Source organism: Apteryx rowi, unplaced genomic scaffold (assembly GCF_003343035.1).
Source record: "Apteryx rowi isolate R43461 unplaced genomic scaffold, aptRow1 scaffold_122, whole genome shotgun sequence".
Taxonomy (NCBI): Eukaryota; Metazoa; Chordata; class Aves; order Apterygiformes; family Apterygidae; genus Apteryx; species Apteryx rowi.
In genome coordinates, this window is record NW_020447442.1 from 1,725,465 (window position 1) to 1,749,013 (window position 23,549).

General features: G+C 42.8%; 1 protein-coding gene across 1 annotated transcript in view; it reads left to right on the forward strand.

The window, feature by feature from the left end:
* The window catches only part of TSPAN18 (tetraspanin 18), a 58,657-nt gene that overhangs the window by 23,718 nt on the left and 11,390 nt on the right, over nucleotides 1-23,549 (forward strand). Inside the window, exons 2-5 of the mRNA XM_026091866.1 lie at nucleotides 8,996-9,084; nucleotides 14,624-14,715; nucleotides 15,507-15,701; nucleotides 21,175-21,249. Coding sequence (XP_025947651.1) covers nucleotides 14,653-14,715; nucleotides 15,507-15,701; nucleotides 21,175-21,249 — 333 coding nt within the window. The 5' untranslated portion in view covers nucleotides 8,996-9,084; nucleotides 14,624-14,652. The remainder of the gene's footprint in view (nucleotides 1-8,995; nucleotides 9,085-14,623; nucleotides 14,716-15,506; nucleotides 15,702-21,174; nucleotides 21,250-23,549) is intronic.

Below are 23,549 nucleotides of genomic sequence, written 5' to 3' on the forward strand. Positions count from 1 at the left end.
AAAAAGAACTTGAAATGACTTGCCAAATCTGTGAGTTGCTGCTAGAGCTGTTAGCAGAACTGGGATTATTAAATTGTCTGAGCGCTAGAGCCAGGAGGCCACAGAAGCTGCCCAGGACATTTGCTGGGACAAGAAAGTCTTGCGTTCTCCTCCCTGCAAAACCACTCTTCTACTGGGTAGCCTGGGGCAAAGCCACATCAGCTTTCTGGGCGTGAATTTGCCTATATGTAAGAGGGAGACAAAAACACTGAGCTTCATAAAGGGCTTTCGGACTGGGTTGTGGAAAGCACTCTAGGAATGAAGCGGCGTTAACATTCTGAAGCAAATGCATGGTGGTTTGGGTATCATCAGACATGCAGAATGGTGACCACAAATCTTGTTTTGAGACTTGTCATATAATTTATCTTCAAATGCATTTGTACAGAAAGACTGCACAATATTTTCAGAAAGATTTTTCTTCCCATGCTGGCAGCAGTGATGGGAGAACAGGCTGTTAAATGCTACATCACTCAAGCCAACTTCTCATGTCCTCAGTGCAGAGCTGAGAGCTGCTCTGCAGTCTAACTGGGAGAATGCCTCAAAAGGGCTGTCCCTCCATGTTAGGAATGGCTTGAACATCCTGCTGCTCCCCTTGTGTCTCAGCCTAAACCTGGGCTGCTTTGGCCATTTACCCTACAAATCTGGTCTTTATACTTTCAAAGAATACATGTTTTTTAGCTGAAAGGCAGAGCTGCTTTCAAAACAAGAGACGTAGCTGAACTGGAGGTGTAGTAAACTTCAGCCATTGATAACTGGTGTGATTTTGCAATGAGGGCTCAGACCGGGCCTGATTTACACACCCGTGGAATCCTGCCTCTTGCAGGAGATCCAGTTTTATCAACAATTCTGTTTGTTGTGCTTTTCCATAAAAAGATTACCCAGTGTTTGTAGAAGACACAAAAAATAGGAATTGGCAGAGCAGATCAGACCAGACTGTGTTCTTGCTTTTGTTGGGTGCAAAAAGCAAGGTGCTCTGCCACCCTGCCACAAGGTGTTTTTTGTACCGCTTTAAAGCTGTGTGAGTTGCCTCATGGCTAGTGTTTCAGATCATGCCTTCACCATTCACTTGTGCATTGAAATTATTCCACCTGCTCTGCTACCCCCGGCCCATTTAATTTAGAGAATGTTTTACATCATCAGTTTCTAATGCCTGACTCCTAGCAGGTAAACTATCAGTGAAGCCTAAGAAAAAGAGAATTCATCAGCATCCAGAGTATTTCCATGGTTAAATTTGCTGTTTTGTTTTTGAAAGAGTCTCTGTGACACCCTGTCAGTGCATGCCAATTCTTATGTATTTGTATGATTGATGGAGGTTCAGGTTTCGCCCCAGGCTATTCCCAGTCTGCTTGCAAGTGATTCTGGTAGTGAAGTTTCTACTGCTGCCCTTATGTGTTATTTAGATTACAACAGAGGTAAAAATGTGCTGGCCCTGAACCACTTTGCAACAAGAGATACAATCCTTTTCCCCAAAAGCTCACAAACCTTAAAACAAAGCCTGCCTGGGGAGATTCCTTGGCGCTGTATTAAATATCCTTGCTGAGAAATGGTTTCTTACAATTACTGTCTTCCTAATAGGCACCATGGGTAGTATCAGCACAAAGCTATCTGTATTACGTGGTTTGACCTGCTTTAACCCCATCCAGTCTCCTGGAAATGTAGGAAATATCTCTATTCAACACAAAGGTCTCGTCTTTTCTTTTAAGCAAAGCAAAATGGTGTATTTAGAGTACTAGCTTTCAAAGAGGAGATGTTACGCTTTTTGTGGGTGAAATTCACCCCCATGTGGAAGGCTATCAGAAAACCTTTGCATCCTCCTCATCAGCACTTAAGTGGCCGTCTTTGTGTACTGAAATAAATAGCTCCCCAAGTCTCTCCTCTTAAGTTCCCTGCAGGTACACTATGCTTAGGTAATAAGGATATTTGGGTAAAATGTATACATCATATATGATGTTTTCTTCACTAAGGAGAAAAAAGATATGCTCTTTTAAATTGTTAGCTAACATGAAACATTTGACCCCCCAAAAAACCTTAACAAAGACTAGATCCATGATTTTTTTTTTTCTTCCCTTAAGAAGTTTTAAATCTGTCAGCAATGTAAGTGGGACTTGGATCAACCTCTGAGCACTTAAATGGTAAGATTTCCATAAGGTTACTCAGCTTCCCTTATCCCAGGCAGAGATAATGCTATTGTAGAGAAAGTGTTTGAGGTGCCAAAGGAATTATTCTCGCCTCAAGTAAATCTATGGCCTTCTCAAGAATCTCCAAAGTACCCCTTCTTGCCTAGTTTTCCTGCAGTGTGAAACAGATGCCCCCACCCAGAGAGCCACCCAAGCAGCTCTTTCTCAGGGGAGTGCGTGTGCCCCTGCGAAGAGGTGCCGTGCTGCTGCAGGGCGCTGGGCCCCGCTCTGCAGCTAGCGCGGAGGCCTCTGAACCCCGCGGATGCAGCGCGGCGGCAGCACGGCAAAGGCAGCTCTCTTCCCTCTGACGCCAGCAGCCTGATTTACGAGAGCTGCAGCATGTGGTTTGCCATGTCACTTCATAAACACGGTCGAGGCATCAGCAGAGGAAGTTTAATTAGGCCCCTTTTATTTCTTAATTCCTCGAAGTGCTGAAGTGTGCTTGCCTGGCCTTGATGGCAGCTAGCATCCCCGTGATTTACGCTTGGAGAAGTGCAGGTGACTGTGTTGCCATGGCACTCTGAGGTGTCTCCAAACCACACAGCTCCTGTCAGCTGAATGGGCTCCCAGCAGCATGCCCTAATTGCGGTTGTGCAGCAACAAAACAAATACTCAGAGATTTCCATAAAAGCTATAATCAAAGGAGCATCCCTTGCTTTTTAATATGTGCTGAATGGGTTCATTTGTAAGCTTATTACGACTTCAGAGAGAGAAGCTATTAGGGTGATCATTAGCTGCCTGTGCAAAAAGCAAGAAAAACCATGACACATTCCAGAATAACCTCTCTTTTTAATGTCTGCACTTTCAGATGCATTAACAATAACCAGCCGTGCTTACTTTCATGTTTCCCTTGCCATGAATAAGGACAAAGGAGGAAGGAGGAGAGGGGACAGTGAACTGGGTGCTTTCAGAATAAGTTCAGATGGAGAGAAAAATGAGGCATTCAGAGAGCAGCAAACTCACTAGCATGACATTGTATGTCTTGGTGCAGTATCTGTTATCCACTGGGAAAGCAAAAGCAGCTGGGAGCCAGCCTGCGAGTCTTGGTTCATATCTCACTTAGTCCCTTAACTCTTGTCATCTATGTATGAATTGTGCTGAGGGGCCTTTGTGCGCCTGAAACCTGATCATTTCAGGAGTGGTTATAGTCTTTTAAAGCAGGAGAGAGCATTTAGAAACACCTATTCCAAGATAATGGAATTTATTAACTCTTGTTTATTTTCCTAGAGAGCATTTGAAACTTTGTTGTAGGCTTTGGTCATGGTTCTCTCTTCTTCTCTTTCATAATCAGAATCAAAAATATCCATAGCAAAAGACATTGGATGGCTGGGTGTTTATACCTTATTCAGGACAGGTATGGTTAAGGTCAGCCACATTTACCTTTAAAACTACATCAGCTGCACTGTTATCCTGGATTAACTTAGAGGTGCTGGTTACAGAGAAACTAAGTTTATATTTGTGTATGGAATTTACAGCACATTTATTAGTTTGGCTATAGGCAGGGTAACTTAGACTCCATGCCTGCCTCTTTTCCCTATGTTGTTTTTCAAGCTTATTTACTAGTTACATTCAAGTCTTCCCTAAAATATCACACCTATAGCTGGTGACATGTATTTATTTCCTAGATGAGTAAATCACTGAAAAATCTGTTTCTTGACCTACATTGCTGTAAAATTCTGTAATTGCTTATCCTACATATGTATACTTTCCTTCTCTTTGTTTGCCCACAAAGGTACTTTAGATGCTTTCTGTTACCTGCTGTGTTTGTTTGCTTCACATTTATCATGTCTTGCCTTACCTCTGAATTGTGAGCTCTGTGAGCTAAGGAATTTCCTATTGCAAATGGCATCCAGGGCACTTTGGGTTGTATTATTCTTCTTGTTAATAAGATATAAAAGATAACTAGAATCAGATAAACAATGCCACTTCTCAGATTTCCAGCAATGTACTTTTATGTTTAGATTTACTGAGATCCTCAATTTAAGATGTGCTGTTCTTACAGGATTTTTCCTAACCTTTGCTTTTCTGAACTGACTGTTCTGATTTTGCTTCTGTGCAGGCAGCCATCTAGAACAGACAGAGTTTATTTTTCTTTTTTTTGTAAAATAGTTAATGTATCTAGAGTTCTGTTTGGGATTTCTTTATTAAAAACTATTAAGATTATTAGTCCACCAATTAAATGGTGTTAAGAGATGTTGGGGGAGGGGAGGTTTCCACCTCCTCCTTATGAAGAACACTAAAAACAACAAGAAAAGGAAGTTAACCCCCTGATCTGGATCTCTGTCCTGCATTAAAGCAGGTGATAAAAGCAGGGGATTCCAGATTCCCTACCCTTGCCCTTGCCCCTGCCCCTGCCCAGCTGCTTTGGGGCTGCTGAGGAGGGATAATCATCATCTCTGTGGCATATCCATTCCCCCTTTAGCCTTACTTTTCTATCTGTTAAAGATTATATGCACTGAAAATATAATAAATAAAATTAACTCTGTTTATGTTATCTATTTAAAAAGAAAGATAATCAGTACCATATAGTTCCACTGTACTGTCATTAATACAAGAGAAAATTTACCTGTGAGTTATCTGAGGACTTATTTTAAGGAACAGAATTTAAGAGTTACATGCTATCAGATGTGTTGGTATCTTTTGTTTTCTGAGGTGGCTGATATCTGTATGTGAAAAGCTGTGTGAAAGAGCCAGATATGATTATCTGTTAAACTTTGCTTGTGATGGAGCCAAAGTGAGCAGTTCATGTTTCATATAGTGCTGTATTCACATTCACGCTAGTTGAAAAGGAGTGATTTGTGTCCTCATGCTATACCAGCACTTCAAACATGTACACTAGCATTTTTGGAAATGTTACAACATTTGGGAGAGTAGCTTCTGCCTTGGAACTTTTACATTTCCATTTTGAATGTTTGTGTATGTGTGCGAGATTTTACTTCCATATGATTTCATGTAGTCTGTGCATGCACATGCAAAACTGCAAATATGAAACATAAATGTTAAATGTTGTATTATTGTTCTTTGTTACAAAGCTGGTGTTATTTATATGAAGCTTTAAGAAGTTCAGTACAGTCCTGTTTTTCCTACTGTGTGCAATTGATGTGCTCTTATGACAGGAGTTTGCAAGGCAAGGCATTGCACAGCCTCTGTGTGGCAAAAATGTGACTTCATTAAAAGTAGGAAGACCAAAGTCTCAAAGCTGAGTCAGAAGGGGACATCCTGGTTGTCCAGAGTGCCCTGCTTGGATAGGAAACTTGGGATAGTTTTAGCAGCAGCTCAGATTCATTTAAACACCATCCCCAAACCTTGTATGATTTTAGTATTATAAAAGCCAATCAAGTTACTGCTTTAAGGTGTTAGATGCCCCTAAGGGCTTTGCTGGTTCAACTGTGCTGAGGAATTAAATGCTCTCAAGCAGTGCAACAAGCTCGTTCACTCCAGTGTTGCAAGGCAAGGCAGTCATCGCTGGTAAATGGGCCTATATTACAGTGACATTAGCATTTTAATGCAACTAAAGAGGAGGTAGATTGACTGTAATTTAGTATCTAGTTCCATGGCCTTGTGCAGGTTCCCTCATTGCTGCTCCACAGGGGCCGATTATAGTTGCACAGTGCATTTTGGAATCTAATTGGATTTACATGCAGTAATGTAGTCATATCACAGTAATGACTCTGCAATGTAAGCACTGTGAAATTCCAGTGCAATTAGTTATTTATATAGAAGGTATAGTTACAGGATAACGCATGGGACTAAGAAATGATGCTGAGCTCCTGTTCAGGAATAGCAAATAGTTTACCTTTTTCTGAAACCTTTGCAAGGGAATGAGATTAAACTTGACCTGCTTCCACAGAGACATTTCTCCTCACCCTTCACCACCAAAACACAGGCCTCTTGCAGAGATCCAGCAGGCACGTGACCCCTGTCTTCAGCTTCTCCCTTGGCTGACCATCTGGGCTTGGCATGTGTTTCCGTTTCTCTAGAACCTGCAAAGGCGGCAGATGTGGTGAGCAAAGGGGACTGGCAGCAGCTAGTGGCGCTTCTGAAGCAGGAGGCCCATAAGCCATTCAGCTGGTGGTCTTCCTGCTCTAGTTAATGCGCCTCCCAAAGGCAGGCCTGTTTTCTCCATCTTTCTCCTTCCATTCACTTCTTGTTTCACTTGCTACCTGTCGAATAGATCAGCCTCTCTTCTCCCTCCCCCCCCTCTTTGCCTTAACTCTCCAAGAGTCTTCCTTGCTGCGCGAGACTAGCAGAAGTCACAAGTTTAACTGCTTTTGCTCCATCAAAGTCCACTCCCTGCAAAGGGCTGATTGAAAAGCAGTGAATGTGAAGAGAAGCTGGTGCTCAATGCAGATCTAATGCAGTGATGTGAGAAGAGAGAGGAGGCAGGCCAGCATGCCAAGTGCAGCTGCTCAGCCAGCTGAGGCAGCAGGACTTGCACACGCTCAGCCCTGAGGAAGGAGCCTTGGCCTCAGCCGTAACTCCAGCTTCCCCTGTGTTTCCCCAGCGACTGTAATTAAAGGCATCAGCTTGCTCAAGTCACAATTAGGCATGGTGGTTTTGCACTTTCTGCAATTCTCCCTAATGACAAAATCGTAGCTATTAACCAAAGAGAGTCTGTTTGGCAGGGACTTCCTCCCCTTCAGGGCCATAGAGTAAGATGGAGTATTGCTATTGTTTGGCACTGAACACGCTCTTTCATCCCTTCTGATACAGCACCTGCTGGTACCTACTGAAGCATTTAAGTTTTTCCTCTCTTTGGTGCTGTAATTTCTTTAAAATATTGTGACTTTAGAGGAATAAAAAAATAAAATTCCTCTCCCACACAGACCTTTGAGGGCTTGTCGGGATGTAATTATATGCACACACAATAGGAGCAGGAATCCTGTCATTCTGGTTATTTTCCTAATGATAGGTTTATACAGCAAAGTGTCATCTCCGCTCTAAAAGTTAGAGCCATCTTCTTCTCCAGGCAGCCGCTATCCCAGGATAAAGGTGTCACAGGATAAGACAAGTGACGAAATAATTCAGCTCTCAGTTGCATGAGCAAAACACAGGATGAAGTGTTCCTTCTCCCACTTCCACCCCCACAAAAAAAGAAAAAGAAAAAAGCATAAGGATGGGCACCAGATTCTGCCTGGCTGGAAGGGGCTCTTTGCTGTGGGGTTGTCACACTGATTCTTGTCCCAGCTGGGGCCGCTCCAAGCCACTCTCCTGGAGGGGCCTCCGCCTGCTGCAGCAGTGTCTTGGCTGTTCATGTAGCAGCTTCTGAACTTTGGTGCTTACCGCCCTGAATGTGATGATAAAGCTGTGCTGATTTGGGACTGCCTTCATACAGGGCTGTAAAATGGAGCAGTTCAGCAGCTGCTCTGCAGGTACCTTTGCAGCAGAGATGGGACAACCTGTAGAAGTTTGCACTCTCCAAACTGCAAAAGTGAAGCCTCCCTGCTCATCATTCAGAGATCTAGGTGCAAAAGGTACCCAGTGACAGAGGAAGGACATTATATTTGAAGGATTAATGCAAAACAAAAAGTCTATGAATATTCATTAAATATTTTATATTGTACTATTTTCAGCCACCTTGAAACTCTTTGTTCGCTTCCTGCCAACAACAAACGATAGACTTATTCACAGAAGTCTTAATGGGAGGCAATTTTCAAAGGCACGTTCACAAATGTTTGTGGGAAACAGATGTTAAATACACCCGCTCCAGAAATCATGCTGAAATTTTGGCACACTCATTCAGTGAGGGAGCAGGAATAGACCCAGGTGACTTATCTGATCACTCACAGCTAAGCAATGGGTTCAGAATAGCTTTGAGTATTCCAAAATAATTTGGGAAGGATGAATTATTTACTTATGGTGCCTAGCAACCCTGTTTGAATATTGGACCCTTATGGCGTGAGGTGCTGTTTGAATAGTTAAAGGCTACCCCTTCCCCACAGGCCTCAAAATGTAGGCTTTTGACTGTATCAGACAGGTGAAAAAAAAACAACCAAGAAGGTGCCAGGACAAAGCAACAGCCAAACAAGCATGCTTTCCATGTTAATCTGTAGTTTCACCTTACTTTTGCCTAGCAGAAGATGGTCATTCATTGTGCAAGCAGAAATTAAAAGGATATATTTACTGAGAAAATCATTGTAGTGTCAGTCTGTGCCCTCATCTTCACTGGTGTATCTAATGCCTTTTGTTTGCGAATCTGAGAGCAGGCAGTACTGTAGCTTTGCTGTTCCTCTGTGCCCCTGTTTCACAGACGGTGAAAATGAGGTACAGGGAGAGGAAATAGTTTGCTCAGCTTTGCATGAGAAGTGGCTGGAAGGATGAGGAATAGAGACCGGTGTTCTCAGGCTGTCGCTCTTATTGACTGGGCTCTGCTTCCCAAACACACATTCCATCTCTGTTCCTCTGCCTTTTTCATTTTCCCAGTAAATGGGCTGTAAAGTCACAGCAGATTAAAGCTTGTCTAAACCTCCTATAAAATATTGAAGGTGCAGCTGTTATTAATCTAGTACTGTTGTGGTATGACGTGCATATGTAATGGAACTTTAGATTTACATGTGGTCTGTGGGCATTTGAAACACCCCAAAGGTTGCTGAAGAGATTCTGAGGAACTGGATCCATCACTGGGTATTAAAAGCTCTTCATTAGTGCTAATGTACACTAAATTAAGGTGGCAATTAGATGGAGCATATTCACCAGGATCGTGTTTTTTAATAAACTGTGTATTTAACATGATTGTATTTTATTGACTTCTGCAGTAATTGCTTATTTTTCTCTTACAGAACAAGCTTGGCTACAAAGAGATTCATGGGAGACACAGACCATTAAAGACTAGAAAAGATACTGCACTTCGAGTCCTGGACTTGCAAAGGTGAATCTTGCTTACAGGTCTTTCTTTCTGCATCTCAAAGGCTTTCTCTGTATCTCTGTGAGGGCTGGTTGGATGTAGCTATGGTGTGCAGGAGCTCAGCTGCTGTTGTGTGACCTGGAAGGTGTGCTGCAGCAAGTCATGCGAATGAAGGGAGGCCTTTCCCCTTCAGTCTCCTAATTACATCTGCCCCTGCTTTTGTGCTACCTAGAGGAGCAGGCTGTGTGGAAGTAGTCCTCTGAGAGGATTTTCTGGAAGGTACCATCTGTTAGAATACGTTCTCTTACCAGATTCTGCTACTTTGGTTTAAAAGAGTTGGATACTGCTTGCAGACACTGAGCAGAGAAATTCCCCTGGGAGAAGGGGTACTCCCTGAAGGAAGGCAAGCATGCTGAATCAAGTCTCCATTACCTTGAAGCCAAAGAGTGTGCCACCGTGGTGTTGGGGAGAGGACACAATGGCTTGATTCTAGGTTGTGACAGTCCTCCACCAGTGGTGTGGCTTAGAGCTGCATGGATGTGTTGCTAGTGATATCTCAGCTGGGACAGCCCATGAGAATTGAAGGAGTGGCTCTGAAGAGAACCCAATCCATATTTTTTAATTTCCTTTAACATCTGGCTGGTAGTGGTTCTGGAGAGCTTAGAACATGGTTCCTGCTGTTACCTGGCTGCATTGTATGTGATCTGAAAGCAAGTGTGAGTTAGTCTGATTTGCTCCTCAAGCCATTGGCTAATATTTGTGGGAGATGCAGCAGAACTGGCTCTCAGGTTTTAAAGAAAGCAGTGGGTCAGTTAGGTGGACAAGGTCTTCACAGATGATGAAGGCAAAGAATTTTTATGTAAGAAGAGATTAATGTGGACGATGTGATAGAAGATAAGTGACAGAAGAAGTGGTTTGAGTGAGGATTGGACCAGATAACCTCTAGAGGTCTTTTCCAGTTTTAGTTATACTGTCATTTTTATGAAGTATCAGAGATGGGAGACTCTGAGCCATACACTGAGAACACAGTGTCTGAATTTTGTGCAGTGGAATAGGAATAGTTGACAGAGGTGTGTTAAAGGTGAGGATTGTGTGGCTGGAATGATAGGCAAGGAGAATGGTTCACACAGTCGTTTTCAGTGGAGGGTAGGAATGGTATGATATGGAAGATGAAAGGTTTGAGATTGGTGATGATAAAGTGCTCCCTGAGAGTTCTGATAGACTGGCAGATCTGAGGGGTGCTGTTGCTCCTTTTGCGAGAAGCTAATTTGGACACACCAAATCAAATGTTGGAGTCAAATGTTGGAACAGGTGCCCAGAGAGACTGTGGAACCTCAGTCCTTGGAGATGCTCAAAACTTGACTAGATATGAGCCAGAGCAACCTGATCAAACTTTAAAATTGGCTCTGCTTGGAGTGGGGCATTTGGACTAGATGACATGCAGAAGTCCCATCTAAACTGAATTTTCTGTGATTCCATCTCCACAGCAAAGATGAAGGCGCAATCCAAGTGAAACCCTAGGTTTTAGTCCGCTGTGAAAGGGGGATGTAGGCAGAGGGAAATGTCAGTGATAGCAGAGAGAAATGTGGAAGCAGTTTTCAGGGGAGCGGTTAAGCAGTTTCCTTTAGATATGTGAAGTTCAAGGTAGTTTCAGGACATGCAAAAACAAATGTGAGAAGGAAGGAAATAAATGGTATTTGGAGAAGAAAAGAATGTTTTGCCTTGAAAAGCTAGACTTTATTCCTAACTGATTACAGCAGCTGGGGTATGTTTTTTGGCTATGCTGCTGGGGTTTTTTGGACTCCCCATTACTCTGCAAGATAATATTCATATTAGGGGGAAAATGTAGAATAAGCTGCCTAAGAAAAAGTGGAACAGTTATAGCCACATTTCAGACAAAAACAAATGCATTTCGTATATCTCACAGATCTGAGATGGGACAAGCCAGGGAAAGCATCTGTCAGCTGCTGTCTTGTGCAGTTCTGACTGTTAATGTTTGCTTAGCATTAAATGTCTTCTGCAGAGAACTTAATCTGTCACAAATTTGGGGCCTAGAGAAGGGCAGAAAAGATATTTTTAAAGAGTAGGGTAAGATATATGAGTCCAGATTGTATCTCACTTGCATCAGTGTGTAGCAGGAGTGACTTATAAAGCTTTACGTTTTGTGTGTATGACTTAAAAGTAACGTGGAAGGAAAAAGCAGCACTGTGGGTCAGAATTGTCCTTTCATGTCAGTTATTTCCTTCTTGCAGCTTGTGATCAGTGAGTTTGGATACCCTCAGCTAATTAATAAGGCAATAGTTGCCACAGATGGTATAATAATTACATTATTTGTAAGTAACATTATTTGTATTTTGCTTATGTCATTTGTAAATAGCATTACTTATATACTCTTCAAAGTCTAGACTGAAACTGCATAAATGAACTAGATGGTAATGTATTTCCGATATGCTAGAGTGCTTGGGCTCTGACATGAAATAGTTATAAGTGCTGTGCAGTGGGTCAGATCATGCTTTTGGTTGATTTGCCCTGTTTTAATCAGTGCAATCAGAGATCCAAATGGTGAGCTTCCATGTACTGTTTTGAGATCTATGTATCTAACAGAAATTGGAAAGGGTGAGTTATGCTGGCATGTGAGAGTGTCTCCAAGTTGCAGGTTTCAGTACTGAGCAGCTAACTGCTCAGCACTAACATTTCTTGCATCAGACCAATGGGTTGGCATTTTTTGAAACTTTGCATTGAGCTCTTATGACATGAAAGCTTTGATGCTGCACTCTTGGGTTTGCCAGCCAAGACCTTTCACTGTCACTGGTGGTTCACTTCCATCCTGCGATGAAGAACTTCCAGGATTTGTAAATTCCACTAGCTGTGTTCCTTTCTTGCTGCATTGCATTTATTTGTTGCTTTGCTCTGTGTGAGGCGTGGTGTTTTTAGAAATTACAGATACAAGCCCAGCACCACCACTGGGGATGATTTCTGGTCCAGGCAAACCAAGGGAGTTTTCTCTTGTCAAAGCTCACTTAATAAGTGTTTTTGTTGCTCCCAGGTTACCCTATTTTGACTGCATGGCCTGGCCAGCCCTGTCAGTGATGTTTGCAAGACCTGAGCACTCAACGGTTTGAGGGACTGCCTTCCCTGCTCACACCTAGGAAACATTTAACATACTGAGTGGATGCATGGGAGGGAGTAATGCAAGGAATCTTAGCTTAGGTTTGTGTGTATAAAGAAAAGGAAGCCATAGATTCAGCTCATGGAAATCCAAGCAGTTCCAAAGAAACCAGCTCTTCCTGCTCAGGAAGTAGACCCAGATATGGAAAGTAAGGTAAAGAGGGAATGTGGTTTATCAGCTCTACAAAGTAATGTGGCATCATGACAGGGTTAGGTTCAGGAGTTGCTGCTTCTTAGACCACAGACAATGTTTTTAATGTGGATGCCTCTGCAGTGAGATGGGTGTGAATGATGTGAAGTGGCAGAATGCAGTTAAACTGTTTTCCTTTTTTATGCCTTTTTCACCTAAGACTACAATGTAGATCATTTGGGAGGTCACTCAAGGCAGCAGGACTTAAAGGTCACTCTAATAACTTTCAGGCTTTGACTAATATACTGAGATTTAGTTTTTTGTGGGTTGCGATGGGAACATCTTGGTGCTGCTGATTCTGGGGCTTTTGAAGTACCAATATCCTATTGATTTGTTTGTATTTCCGTATTCCTCTCTACCACAGTGTCTAAACTCATGGGTTAGTAGAACTGGAGGTTCATCTTCCCTCCAGATAATCCAAAAAATTTCCTTCCCAGCTCTCTACCTTTCTGTACTTCAAGAACTCCTTTCTCTGTGAGATTTGCAATCATGGTTTAAACCCCCTCAGGGAACTGTCAGCCTCCTCTTTGCCGCTTGAGCTGTGTGCATCTCCTCCAGGCCCGCATCAGAGCTTGGTGTCCCACTCCATCTCCTACACTCACAGTCTTGGCTTTGAATCTCCTTAGGTGGAACATTTGTGCATCAGAGGTATAAGAAAATAAACTTTGTAAAGAAAAATACTGCCCTCATTCTCAGGTTTGGGTCCAGGTTTGTGTTTCTCTAGAAGTGTAGGTGGACTGTTAAACTGGGTTTTTGGATATGCTCAGGATTCTTCCAGCAAAGGGGATTCCCTAGGTGGTACCCAGCCAGCAGAGGCACACTGCCATCCTGCCCCAGGCAAGCAGCAATCCAAAAGGAAAGCAGCTGCATTTGTGTACCGTAGTTCTCATGAGCGTTTATGTTGTGCCATTCATGTGTCTATGCCTGTTTTGCCACTAGGAAGGGACTGATCTGATTTTTAAACCATGTTGAAGAAGTATGGCAAACAAACACACCGTATGAATCTGGTTGTTTACCTCAGGCAGCCCCTTGCTGGGAGAGCTGCCTGCCATGTGTTTTCTCAGCCGTTTTGCTAAAGCAGAGCAGTTACCATGGTCACAGAGGGAAGGACCGTGGTGAGACTGTACAGCTCTCCCAAGTTTTGTGGATTAATAAAAACAATGAGGGAGTGAAAGACAGGGTTTTATTTCTGGCCTGGTAAAAACCTTGGGTAATTTCTGTTGTTTTTTTTTTCTTTCAAATGGATCAAATGTACTTTGCCAACATAGCATATAATTGGATGCAATTCTGTTTTGAGGATGGCAATCACAGTGGAGAAGGGGGAAGAGATGGGTTAAGAAGCATGTGGGCTTCAGGAGTGATTCTCTAGAGAGCAAAGCAAAGATATGTGCCTCTTTGGTTGCATCTGTATGTATCCACCTATGCGAGGTGCAGCGACTGTAATGTCTCTTCTTTTGGTGAAACTTTTACTGTTTTATGTATTTGTTCGTCTGTCCCTCCAAGGTGCTTGGTGATATAATTACATATTGGGAAGCACAGTCACTTCATTAAGCAGTAAGCTTTTGAGGGCAGAAACTTTCTTCCCTTATAGCCTCATCTGGTCAGGATTTCTAGCTGCTCTTCCAATGTAAATATTGTCCTAAGAAATTTGCAGTCTAATTCAGACCTATGGGGTTCAAAACCAGTTCAGATTCCTGAGCTTTTTTTCCTGGGATGGAAGACTTACCAACTTTGATTGCCCTGCCTGCAAAAGGCCTGTAACATTTCATATTATGTGACAAGCAGGTCTTCTGCCGCAGTCTGAGTAACCTGGCTGTGGGAGGGATGTCAGTAGACACAGGGACACTGCTCAGCTGCTTCTGCAGAGCTATCACCTTCCTCAGGCCCTTCCCCATTCACACACTGCAGTCATTCCCAGTCCAACTCCTCTAAATGTCTAAAAGTCTCCCTGAAAATATGGTCCTTGTTTGTGTGGCCTTTGTTCTGTAGAAAAGGCTTGTATGAAGGTAGCTGTCCAGGGAGAACACAAAGGGAATTAGCAGTGATCATTACCTCTCATCAGCCTGTGCTATGTTACCTTGTTCAGGTAAGAATTGAGCCTTCTGTATAATGAACTCCACAGGGCCTGGGGGAAATAAAATGGAAATAGGCCTGTGTCACTCAGATAAAAAGCAAGTGTGCTAAGGTAGTGCTGATGTTTTGCAGGAATAATTGGATCAAGCAGCCTGGAGACCATGGAGGGAGACTGTCTGAGCTGCATGAAGTACCTGATGTTTCTTTTCAATTTCTTTATATTTGTAAGTATTTGGAATCCACTTCCTCTCCTGAATCCTCCTTCTATTTCCAGCAGCATCCTGCGCCCCAACAGGATATGCTGTAGTTGGGTAAAGTTGCTACGATGCAGAAATACCCTCAGCTTTGTACTAGCAATCACTAAGGTGTTTATGGCATCCAGAGATGCTCAAACATTCAGCAAGCCAGCATCAGTGGTTGCTGTTGTCTGCGCGATTCCTCTCCTTGGTGAGGGAAGACTGGAGAGAAAGCTTTAATTAGCGGTGAAGGAGGTCTATCCTTGATGACATAAGAAATTGGTTTTTAGTCCTGGCTACCCTGCTGAAGTTTTCACTAGAAAGCACAGCCGTTTCCCTACCGCTCATAGAGTCCTTTTTCAGTGACCCTTGTTGCTCTTGTCTTTGACAGGAGGAGCAGGAGCGCCCAGCCACCCTCCCCAGAGTGGGCAGCATGGCCACTGTGGAGGGGAGGGTTTCCTTAGGCCCCTTACTGGGCTCTCCTGGGCAGATGTGGCAGCAGCTCGAGACTCGATCTTTCAGCATTAGTCAGGGAATAAGCGGTGTTAGAAGTGTCAAAAAAAGGTGCTTTTGCTGCAAACGTTTCACTTAGTATGCGAGAGACTCTGAAACTGTGTAGCCTGTCAGCAGTCACCTGCTGTGCAGGGAATATATGCCATGGAGAAACAAATTCTCTGAGACAACACCTTCAATCAAAAGGTACTGATGAACCCAGTTGTCCCGCAGTGGTTGTTTTATGTTGACATGTCTCCCTCTCTCTCCTCTCATCACTGTGACAGCTGGGAGGAGCATGCCTGCTGGGAGTTGGGATCTGGGTCATTGTGGATCCGACAGGCTTCCGAGAGATAGTGGCTGCCAACCCTCTCCTTTTCACGGGAGCATACATCATGCTGGCTATGGGAGCAATGCTCTTTCTGCTGGGTTTCCTCGGCTGCTGCGGGGCCATTCGTGAGAACAAATGCCTCCTGCTTTTTGTAAGTGTCCTTGCGTCTTCTGTTGGCCTTTTGGTGTATCCTGAGAATGGGGGCAACTGTTTCACTGAATAGAGTGATATGTGATAAGTGCAGGAATGGATGTGTGTTATTGCAGCCATTATTTTCTTAAGCTTTAAAAGGGTTTAGGGCACTTTTATACACAGCTAGAGATACAGAGAATTTGGTTCTTCACTGTACCAGGCTTGAGCCCAGAGGGGATGGAGTCAGGGAGAGTACTTTGACTTTGCTAAGTTTTGTTTCAAAATGGTCCTATTTTTTGTTTTATTCTTTTATAAAGTGCCCAAAAGTGGTCCGCTGTTTTCCAGCCAAAACTCTCAGCTCCACTGGTGGATTTATTTCTCACTAGCTCACAACAAAGCAGAACGAACATGTGGAGCAGCGCATCGATGTAATGGAGCCCCCCTGCGTCAGCATAAATGCCCAGCTCAGAACTGTGTGGTGACTTTGCATTGCAGCTCCCGATAGGTGGTCATTCTTTTATGCAGCCTTCCCTTCTCCTAAAATGAACCAAATTTATTTTCGTAGACAATTTTCTCCCTGAATGATAGGGTCAAATTTCAACCCATGTGGTCATCAGGTGCTATTTACAAAGAACTAGCCTCTAAAATAAGTCATTTTTGACCTCTGCTATAATATCTGATACTGCAGGATTTCCAGCCATTATCTCCTACTGGAAAACATTACCAGTTACGTGTCAAAACACAAAGCTCACTCATTTTATTTCTTGTTTTTGTCAAATGTGACTTTTTCTTTCTCCCTCCGAGTCTGTTGGTTTGGTTTGGGCTTTTTATTTTTTTAATCTTAATCTCACAGTGTTTTGTTGTGATTGTATCTTGCACACAGAGCTCTGCAGAAGCAGTAGCAGCAGCTGCTTCACAGTGCGAAAGAGGCTTGTCTCTAACAGAACAGGAAAGTATACTTTGTCGAAGAAGAAACCATTTTTTCTTAGAGGTCAACCTGGCTCTACTGAGATAAATTCTCTCTGCACTTGGCTGACCCACCCCTTGAATTCATAAGCTGCAAAAGACAGCCCTTTTCTGGTGGGTTTGGTCTCAATGATTTATCTCAGAAGTAAATTGTAAAACTGGAAGTATCACCTGTGAAGTCATGGAGCTCTGCCCAGAAGAACCTAATAAAATGCAAAGAATCATGCCCCATTAGACTGAGGTTATTCCAAAGCCAGTCTTTATGAGATTAAGAAACTAAAAGTTTTATGTGAAGAGAAACACTGATTTAAGTGAATTGGAGATAAGTATTTTCAATCTGGGACCACATAAGCTGCAAGCAGATTGGGGACCTGGCTGGAGGAAGGGAGTTCTGGGCCATACGCTTTCCTGATCTGACATTACTGAAGTCAGTAGAGTTACATCACAGTTGAATATTGCTCCTGGTGTTTTAGTTATGCTCTGGTGCACTCAGTTTTGTGGTTATTACTTTTCTGACTCTCAAAGCTAGTACTGAGCCCTGCTGCTTTATTTATTTACTTTTACTATTATTTTATTTTGTACTGAGAATGTGAGAAATATATGGGCTGGAAGTAATTCATGGGACTAAAAGAAACTCCTAAGAGTCATCACTGGATGAGGAATTAGCATTCCACCTTGATTGAGGTCTTCCAGGGCTTCTGGCATCAAAGTAACTCCCTGTTAAACAGCCTGCCATCCCATGTCCCAGAGCAGTGAAGCATCTTGAAGATTCAGTGTTGATATCAAGTGAGAACAGATATTTTACTAATTTGTGCTCTTTTTGGAGACCACACCAGCTGACCTTAAAATGCATAATGCGTGACCTGTGAAGTCAGAAGTCTGATGGGAGTAAGGTTTAAGTGTTGGAAAGGCAAGTCAGTCATGAGCATATGCCAGCAAGGCTGCGAACACCCTTGCAGAACTCAGGAGTGTTAGGGTTCAGAGGGGTGGGACTTGGGCAAAGTTGCTTGGTCAAATCAAATCCACTTACAAAGTCATTAAAGAATTGATGAGCCAGAGCTGCGTGAGTGAGATTTCACAGTGATGCATAATGTATATCCAGAGCTTTTAGTCCAATGTAAACGGAAGCTAGAAGCGACAAGACAGATGAACGCATGCATGTTCTCTAGGTTCTGGCTTCTCTACATGCAAGGACTTTCATTTTACCTTATGCTGTTTGTCTTTTTGGAAAAAGCATCACTGTGGAACCTAGCATGTTGCATTAGGCACAAGGCTGTGAAGTGTCTTTAGCTTCCCCAGAAATCGGACAGGGCTCGCCAAAAGTAGCAAGCGTTGGCCTGGAAAATAGACGTACACCAGCTTCTGGATTGTCCTAAAGATCTTTTGACTGCAAAATAACAGCATCAAAACCAGAATCTGCAATGTTTTTGAGTGTACAAAAAAAATGCTTGTGTAAATATTTTGTTTGTTTCCCTATGAGGCTGTATTCAGCTTTGCAACAAGAAAAGTTTGTGCTAGCTTGATTTGGCTTAGTTGTGAGCACACACATCCTGTTCTGCACTCTTGTAAAACTGATGCACTGACCCTCCTGCTTCCCCTGAAACCATCACCATGAAAGTGTATGTCCTTTGGGTTAAAGGTGGTTGCTGCTCTTTTCAGAACAGTGTTGCTGAAGCTAAAACAATAGATTTGCTGTGAAAAAGAAACATGAAATGTTAATTTGTGGAAACTTCTGACAAAACCTATAACCATCACCAGAAGCTGAAGTAGAATTTTTGACCAGAATTGGTCGACCCCACTCCTCAGGATGTTCAGACTCTCAGCTTGGATGAGGGAGGTACCCATGTTCAAGTACCTCATCTCAAGCATGAATTTGAATGCAAGGCTGCTACATCCTGTACAAGTGCATTGACCACTTGGCTGTTCACTGCTCAGATATCAGTAATTACTTAACTTAGTTTTGGGAGGCACAACATAATAAGCAGATTTTTGCCCTAAGATGTAGGATGAGAACAAATTCGGAAACACTGATGCACCATCTCTTTTTTCCATCAGCCCTAGTGGCTGCTCATGTTTTCCCTACAGTAACAACTACGAATCTGTAATGCAGACTGCACAATGCAAGTGTAAATCAGTTTGGGAATGATAATGAAGCTTGTCAAAGAGAGAACTTGGAAATGGCTGCTTCCACTTCTGCGCAGGCCCTGTGCTGAAGCTTGGTTGAACGTGTTTCCCAGTAATCAGTAAATGAATTGCAATTAGCAGGGTGATGGGATTAATCACTTGATCACCACCTTAGACCTCTTAGTGACTATGCTGAGATCCCTTAATGGATGATGATGTGGATTTGCAGAGTATCATTCATTCTCATCACTTGTTCTTTGCCCTCCTGTGGTGAAATTAAAAACAAAACAGTCTCTGAGCAAGAAAAAAAAAGCCACACAAAAAACTCTAGCAATAAGAATAAATCACAGAGTTAACTAGTTCAGATCAAGCAACAGCATTCTGTTGGCAGTCTGAAGTCCCTGCTCATCTGACCCTTCTTGTTTTGTCCTTTGAACCAGGATTTCTTTCTTTTGTTTCCATTGCAAAAGCAGGAAGACAAATGGGACAGGGTATGAGTGCACTTTTCCAGTGGGCAAAAATCACTTACAGCTCTAACAGTTGACACTAAAAGAGCATTTTGCCCATTCCAAGCAGGCAGTTTGAATTCTCTCTCTGTTGCTGAAATACACGGTACAACACATTACAGACATTGTTTATAAATGATTGCCTGGGGATCATATAATAGTACTTCTGGGCCCATCTGCCTTCCTTCTGTTTCAGAAAGACCTCCAATAACCTTCTCGCACAGAAACAAATACAGACTTCTCTTGTGTTTATTTCTGCTTGTTGCTTCAACCACCTTCACTGGTAATGTGGTCCACACATTTATTACCCTCCATGTGCTGCAGTCTTACTGGGTTCTCTGTTCACTCCTATTTTTCTCACATGGGACCAAAACCTGAGGTCACTTCTAACCATTCTAAACGTTCGCTCAGTCTGGTCCTTAAATTTTAAAATGGCTGACTCTCAAAGGTGATTTCTTTTTATGACTATAAGACTAATGGTTCCTAAAGCCTGAGAGATCTAAGTAGACAAGGTTCTGGGTACAGATCCCTAACAGCCCAACATCACCGTCTTTGTGGAAATGAGAGACCTCTTGTCTGGTTTACTTCTGTGGGGAAAGTGGAGAAGGCAAGGCGAATCAGTCAGGCTTGGTAACAACACAAAAACAAGAGCTATTTAGTAAGACTGAAGACCAGGCTTTTAGATAGAAGCAACAGAAGATTACAAGGATAACAAATGGGAACACAGTTCCATCTTAAATTTAACAACCACATGCCTCTCTGTTTACTTTCATTTCTCTTACCTCGACTTATGATGACATGGGTGTAATGGCTTTACTTCAAACTGGTCTTCTGAGAACTGAATGACTGTTTCTCTTTTGCTACCACTCAGCCGCCTGGCTGATTGCTTTCTGTCAAATCTGCAATGTGCCCTTTATTTAAGGCTATGAATATGCACACTTTCAATACTATACAAGCCATGGATGATACTTGCACAATCATGTTAAGTTTTTGATGGTGCATTACCAACTTTCTGTAGAGATTTTATGTGGTACATTATTAATGTAGATGAGAGACCTGGTACTGATTGCAGTGTCTGGCTAACTCTGTGAAAGCAAGTCTTCAGCTCTCCTTTTTCCTTGCAAAGTTTACCACAGTTTCCCAGTGTAGGAATGCCACAGAGTATGTAGTGACTGTACTATTTCATACCAGCTGAATTAACGTACCTAACCTGGTACAACCCCATTGTGTGGAGAGGGGGATTTTTAACTGGGGCTAATTTTGGCCTGAAATAGAGAATTCTCTAAAAAGAGTCAATTTTTATCCAGAGGTATTAATATTTCAGTATATGTCCCACTACTTCCTTCCACACAAAATGAGCCATGATTATATTATAGCAAAGCTATTTATGTTGTGATGATGGGTGTTTGTGTGTGTAGGTGTATGCAAGTGATACGTTATATACGTTAATTCCCCTTACTATGTCAGGACAATGTAACCCTGTGCAAGCATCTTCATGATGCTACTTTTTTTCCGTCAAAGTAGGCTTTACTGTTTTAACCTGGTGCAGATTCATCAGGGGATACTAAAGGTCCTGTAGCCATTATACCCTCTTACCAGGCAAGATGCTCCCATGTTCAGTGCAAGCTCCCGCTTCCTGTGACACGATCAGAGAGGGGCTGTCTGCCCCAGATTACTGTATTGATTTTCAGTGCATTTTGAGTAGTATAAATGCTTCATGTTGAACAACAGAAAGATTAAGAACTTTATAGGTTTCTTTAATTATCAGGAGGGGAAAAAAGTTTCCTCGGCTATTTTTTCCATCTCTTCTGCGACTTGGAAAACCCTGTGTTCCTACTCCCTGTAGCATGCTCCTAATGATATGTCTGTGTTTTTTCTGCATCTTCTCTCTTCTAGTTCTTCATGTTTATTTTGTTAATCTTCCTGGCGGAGCTTTCAGCTGCGATCCTGGCTTTTATCTTCAGAGAAAATGTAAGTATTCTGTGGTGGGCAAGCTCTGACCTTGGTGGGATTGTACGCAGCTGGAGCGTGGGGTTAGGTGGTGCCTGATAAGTTTGTGGAGCGACTGTGTTTCAACTACCAACGAACCTGCTTCATTACTGCCCTCAGTCTGCAGAACATCCAGCAAGCCAGTGAATGTTACCAAGCTGGTATGTGTGAGGTGGATGGGTTATGTACACAGAAGATATTTGCTGAGGGACTACTTAAATCCTGAAGTTTTTAGTCTAGATTCTTTTGCAGCCAAACCACCTGCATATTCTGTTACAGAGAGGAGTTTTCTAATAAAGTCACACTAAGGTTTAAAGCATCTATTTTATTTTTTCAATATCATGTGTTTGATATTAATAGTGAAATCTTCTGTTTGCCTAGCAGAGTTAATGCTTGCTTTGTCTGCAGTGCAAAAAGTCTCTTGTGCACCTTCTAATCATATTGAATTTTCACTGTTCTGACACTCATCAGATTCCTCTCAATGCTGCTTATAAGAGATCATCTTCCCTGACTTGTTCTGACCGAGGCTCTCCATATCCCATTTTGGGTCCCATCAGTGGTTCTTGTGCGTATTGCCCTGCTTGCAGGTTCCCGGTCCTTCTCTCTACAGCTTCATATGATGTAACCCCTCTCCCCGTGGCTATGTATATTGTTATATGGCTGTCCTCCCTTCCCTATGCTAGTAGTAAGCACAGTCTCATTTGTTTCTCTAACCTGCAGGGGTTTGTGCATTTTCTTTCATGTCCTCACTTGTGCAAAGAAGAGCCTGACTGAACTAGACCCATGCCTCTCAAGGCAGCTCGTCCTTGAAATATGGCTGAGTGATGGCTGTGAGAAAATGTCAGCTAGTAAAGATGGTCAATAGTGACTGTTAGTATTTGTTTTGTTTATTTGGCCTCTCAGTAGTAGGAGAACATACAGCGTATCCCTTCAACTGAACATGACAAAAATGTAGCATGAGTAAAGGGCCTTGTAATTTGCTATAATTTTGATTTTGCGAGCCAGGCTATATTTTTATTCATATAAAAAGAATTTGATAAGCCAAGAATCAAGAGTCCCGAAGCTGATAGCAAAAAAGTGTGGTGTTTGTACAGTAGGATGGTCTGCAGGGAGGTAGTGGGAGGATTTTTTTTTTCCTTTGTAAGCTGGTGGTCTTTGTGTCTTTGCCTCAGTAAGCAGTGTGGAAAGAACAGCACTTTGTATGCAGTGTGGGTGCTCCATTCCAGATTAGGATTTGAGACTGTGTCTTAGTGGGAATAGCTGCAGCTCTGTAAATGGGTTGCAGCATGGGGGGTCTGGTGTGTTCTGGTCAGTACAGCTCTTCTGTTAAGAGTTTTTAGGGAATTCCTTTGGTACAGCACAAGAAGCAGACCGCACATGTAGAAACACTTCACACACACTGCTCTGCAGGCCCAGGTACTGCTGCCCCACCACAGTCTTCACAAGGGAGAGAGAATGCAGTCGCTGCTGAGAAGGTGCTGGGGGCAGCAGCAGATGACTGGGGACGGACTAACTGTTCCCACCTCCAGAGCAGAGTGAGGGGAACTAGTAAAAAGCATGAGAAACTAGACAGGCTTAACATGAGTCCCCCATGTGGAGTGACTACTGGACCGGCTGTGTCCTCTTCCCGCAGTCAAAGGATCCTACTCATGTCTTGGTTCTGGGCAAAGCATCAGTACCTTCAGTTCTCATGCAAGCAGTGGGATACATGAGGATACATGCATATCTCCCCCTTGCAAGATAAGTTTGTAGCGATTATTCTGGACTTCTGTGACATCTGGGGGTGTTTTGTAAGTTAAAAAATGAAGGGGAACAAACTACTTGGCTATCTTTCCTGAACTCCTCTCTTTTTTTGCATCACCAGCTTCCCACCCTGTCAGAGTGATGGACAGCAAAGGCATAAACGGGGAGATATAATGAACCTTAAAAACCCAACTCAGTTCAAAATGGCTCTATACACAAGTTAAACTCGGTTTAAAAATTCTTGTGGTTTGTTCTCTCCTTAGGTTTCTTCTGAAAAAACACTTATTTTACTGTTGTATTTTTTCATCATGTACTGTGATGTGGTAACCATTTGTAGCTAATTTTGTTGTCTTCTGTGGGTTAGCCTGAGGCTAGATGGCTGGTCAGAATGTCTGGGAGGACAGGGGTGATCTTTCGATGACCCCATCTCAGGAAGAAGTCTTCAAACTGGCTATTTAAGGTCACGTTCAGATGTGTTTTCTCTTCTCTGAGAAACAACAAGGTTACTTTCACACTTGTAGTAAATGGTCATTGTGCCA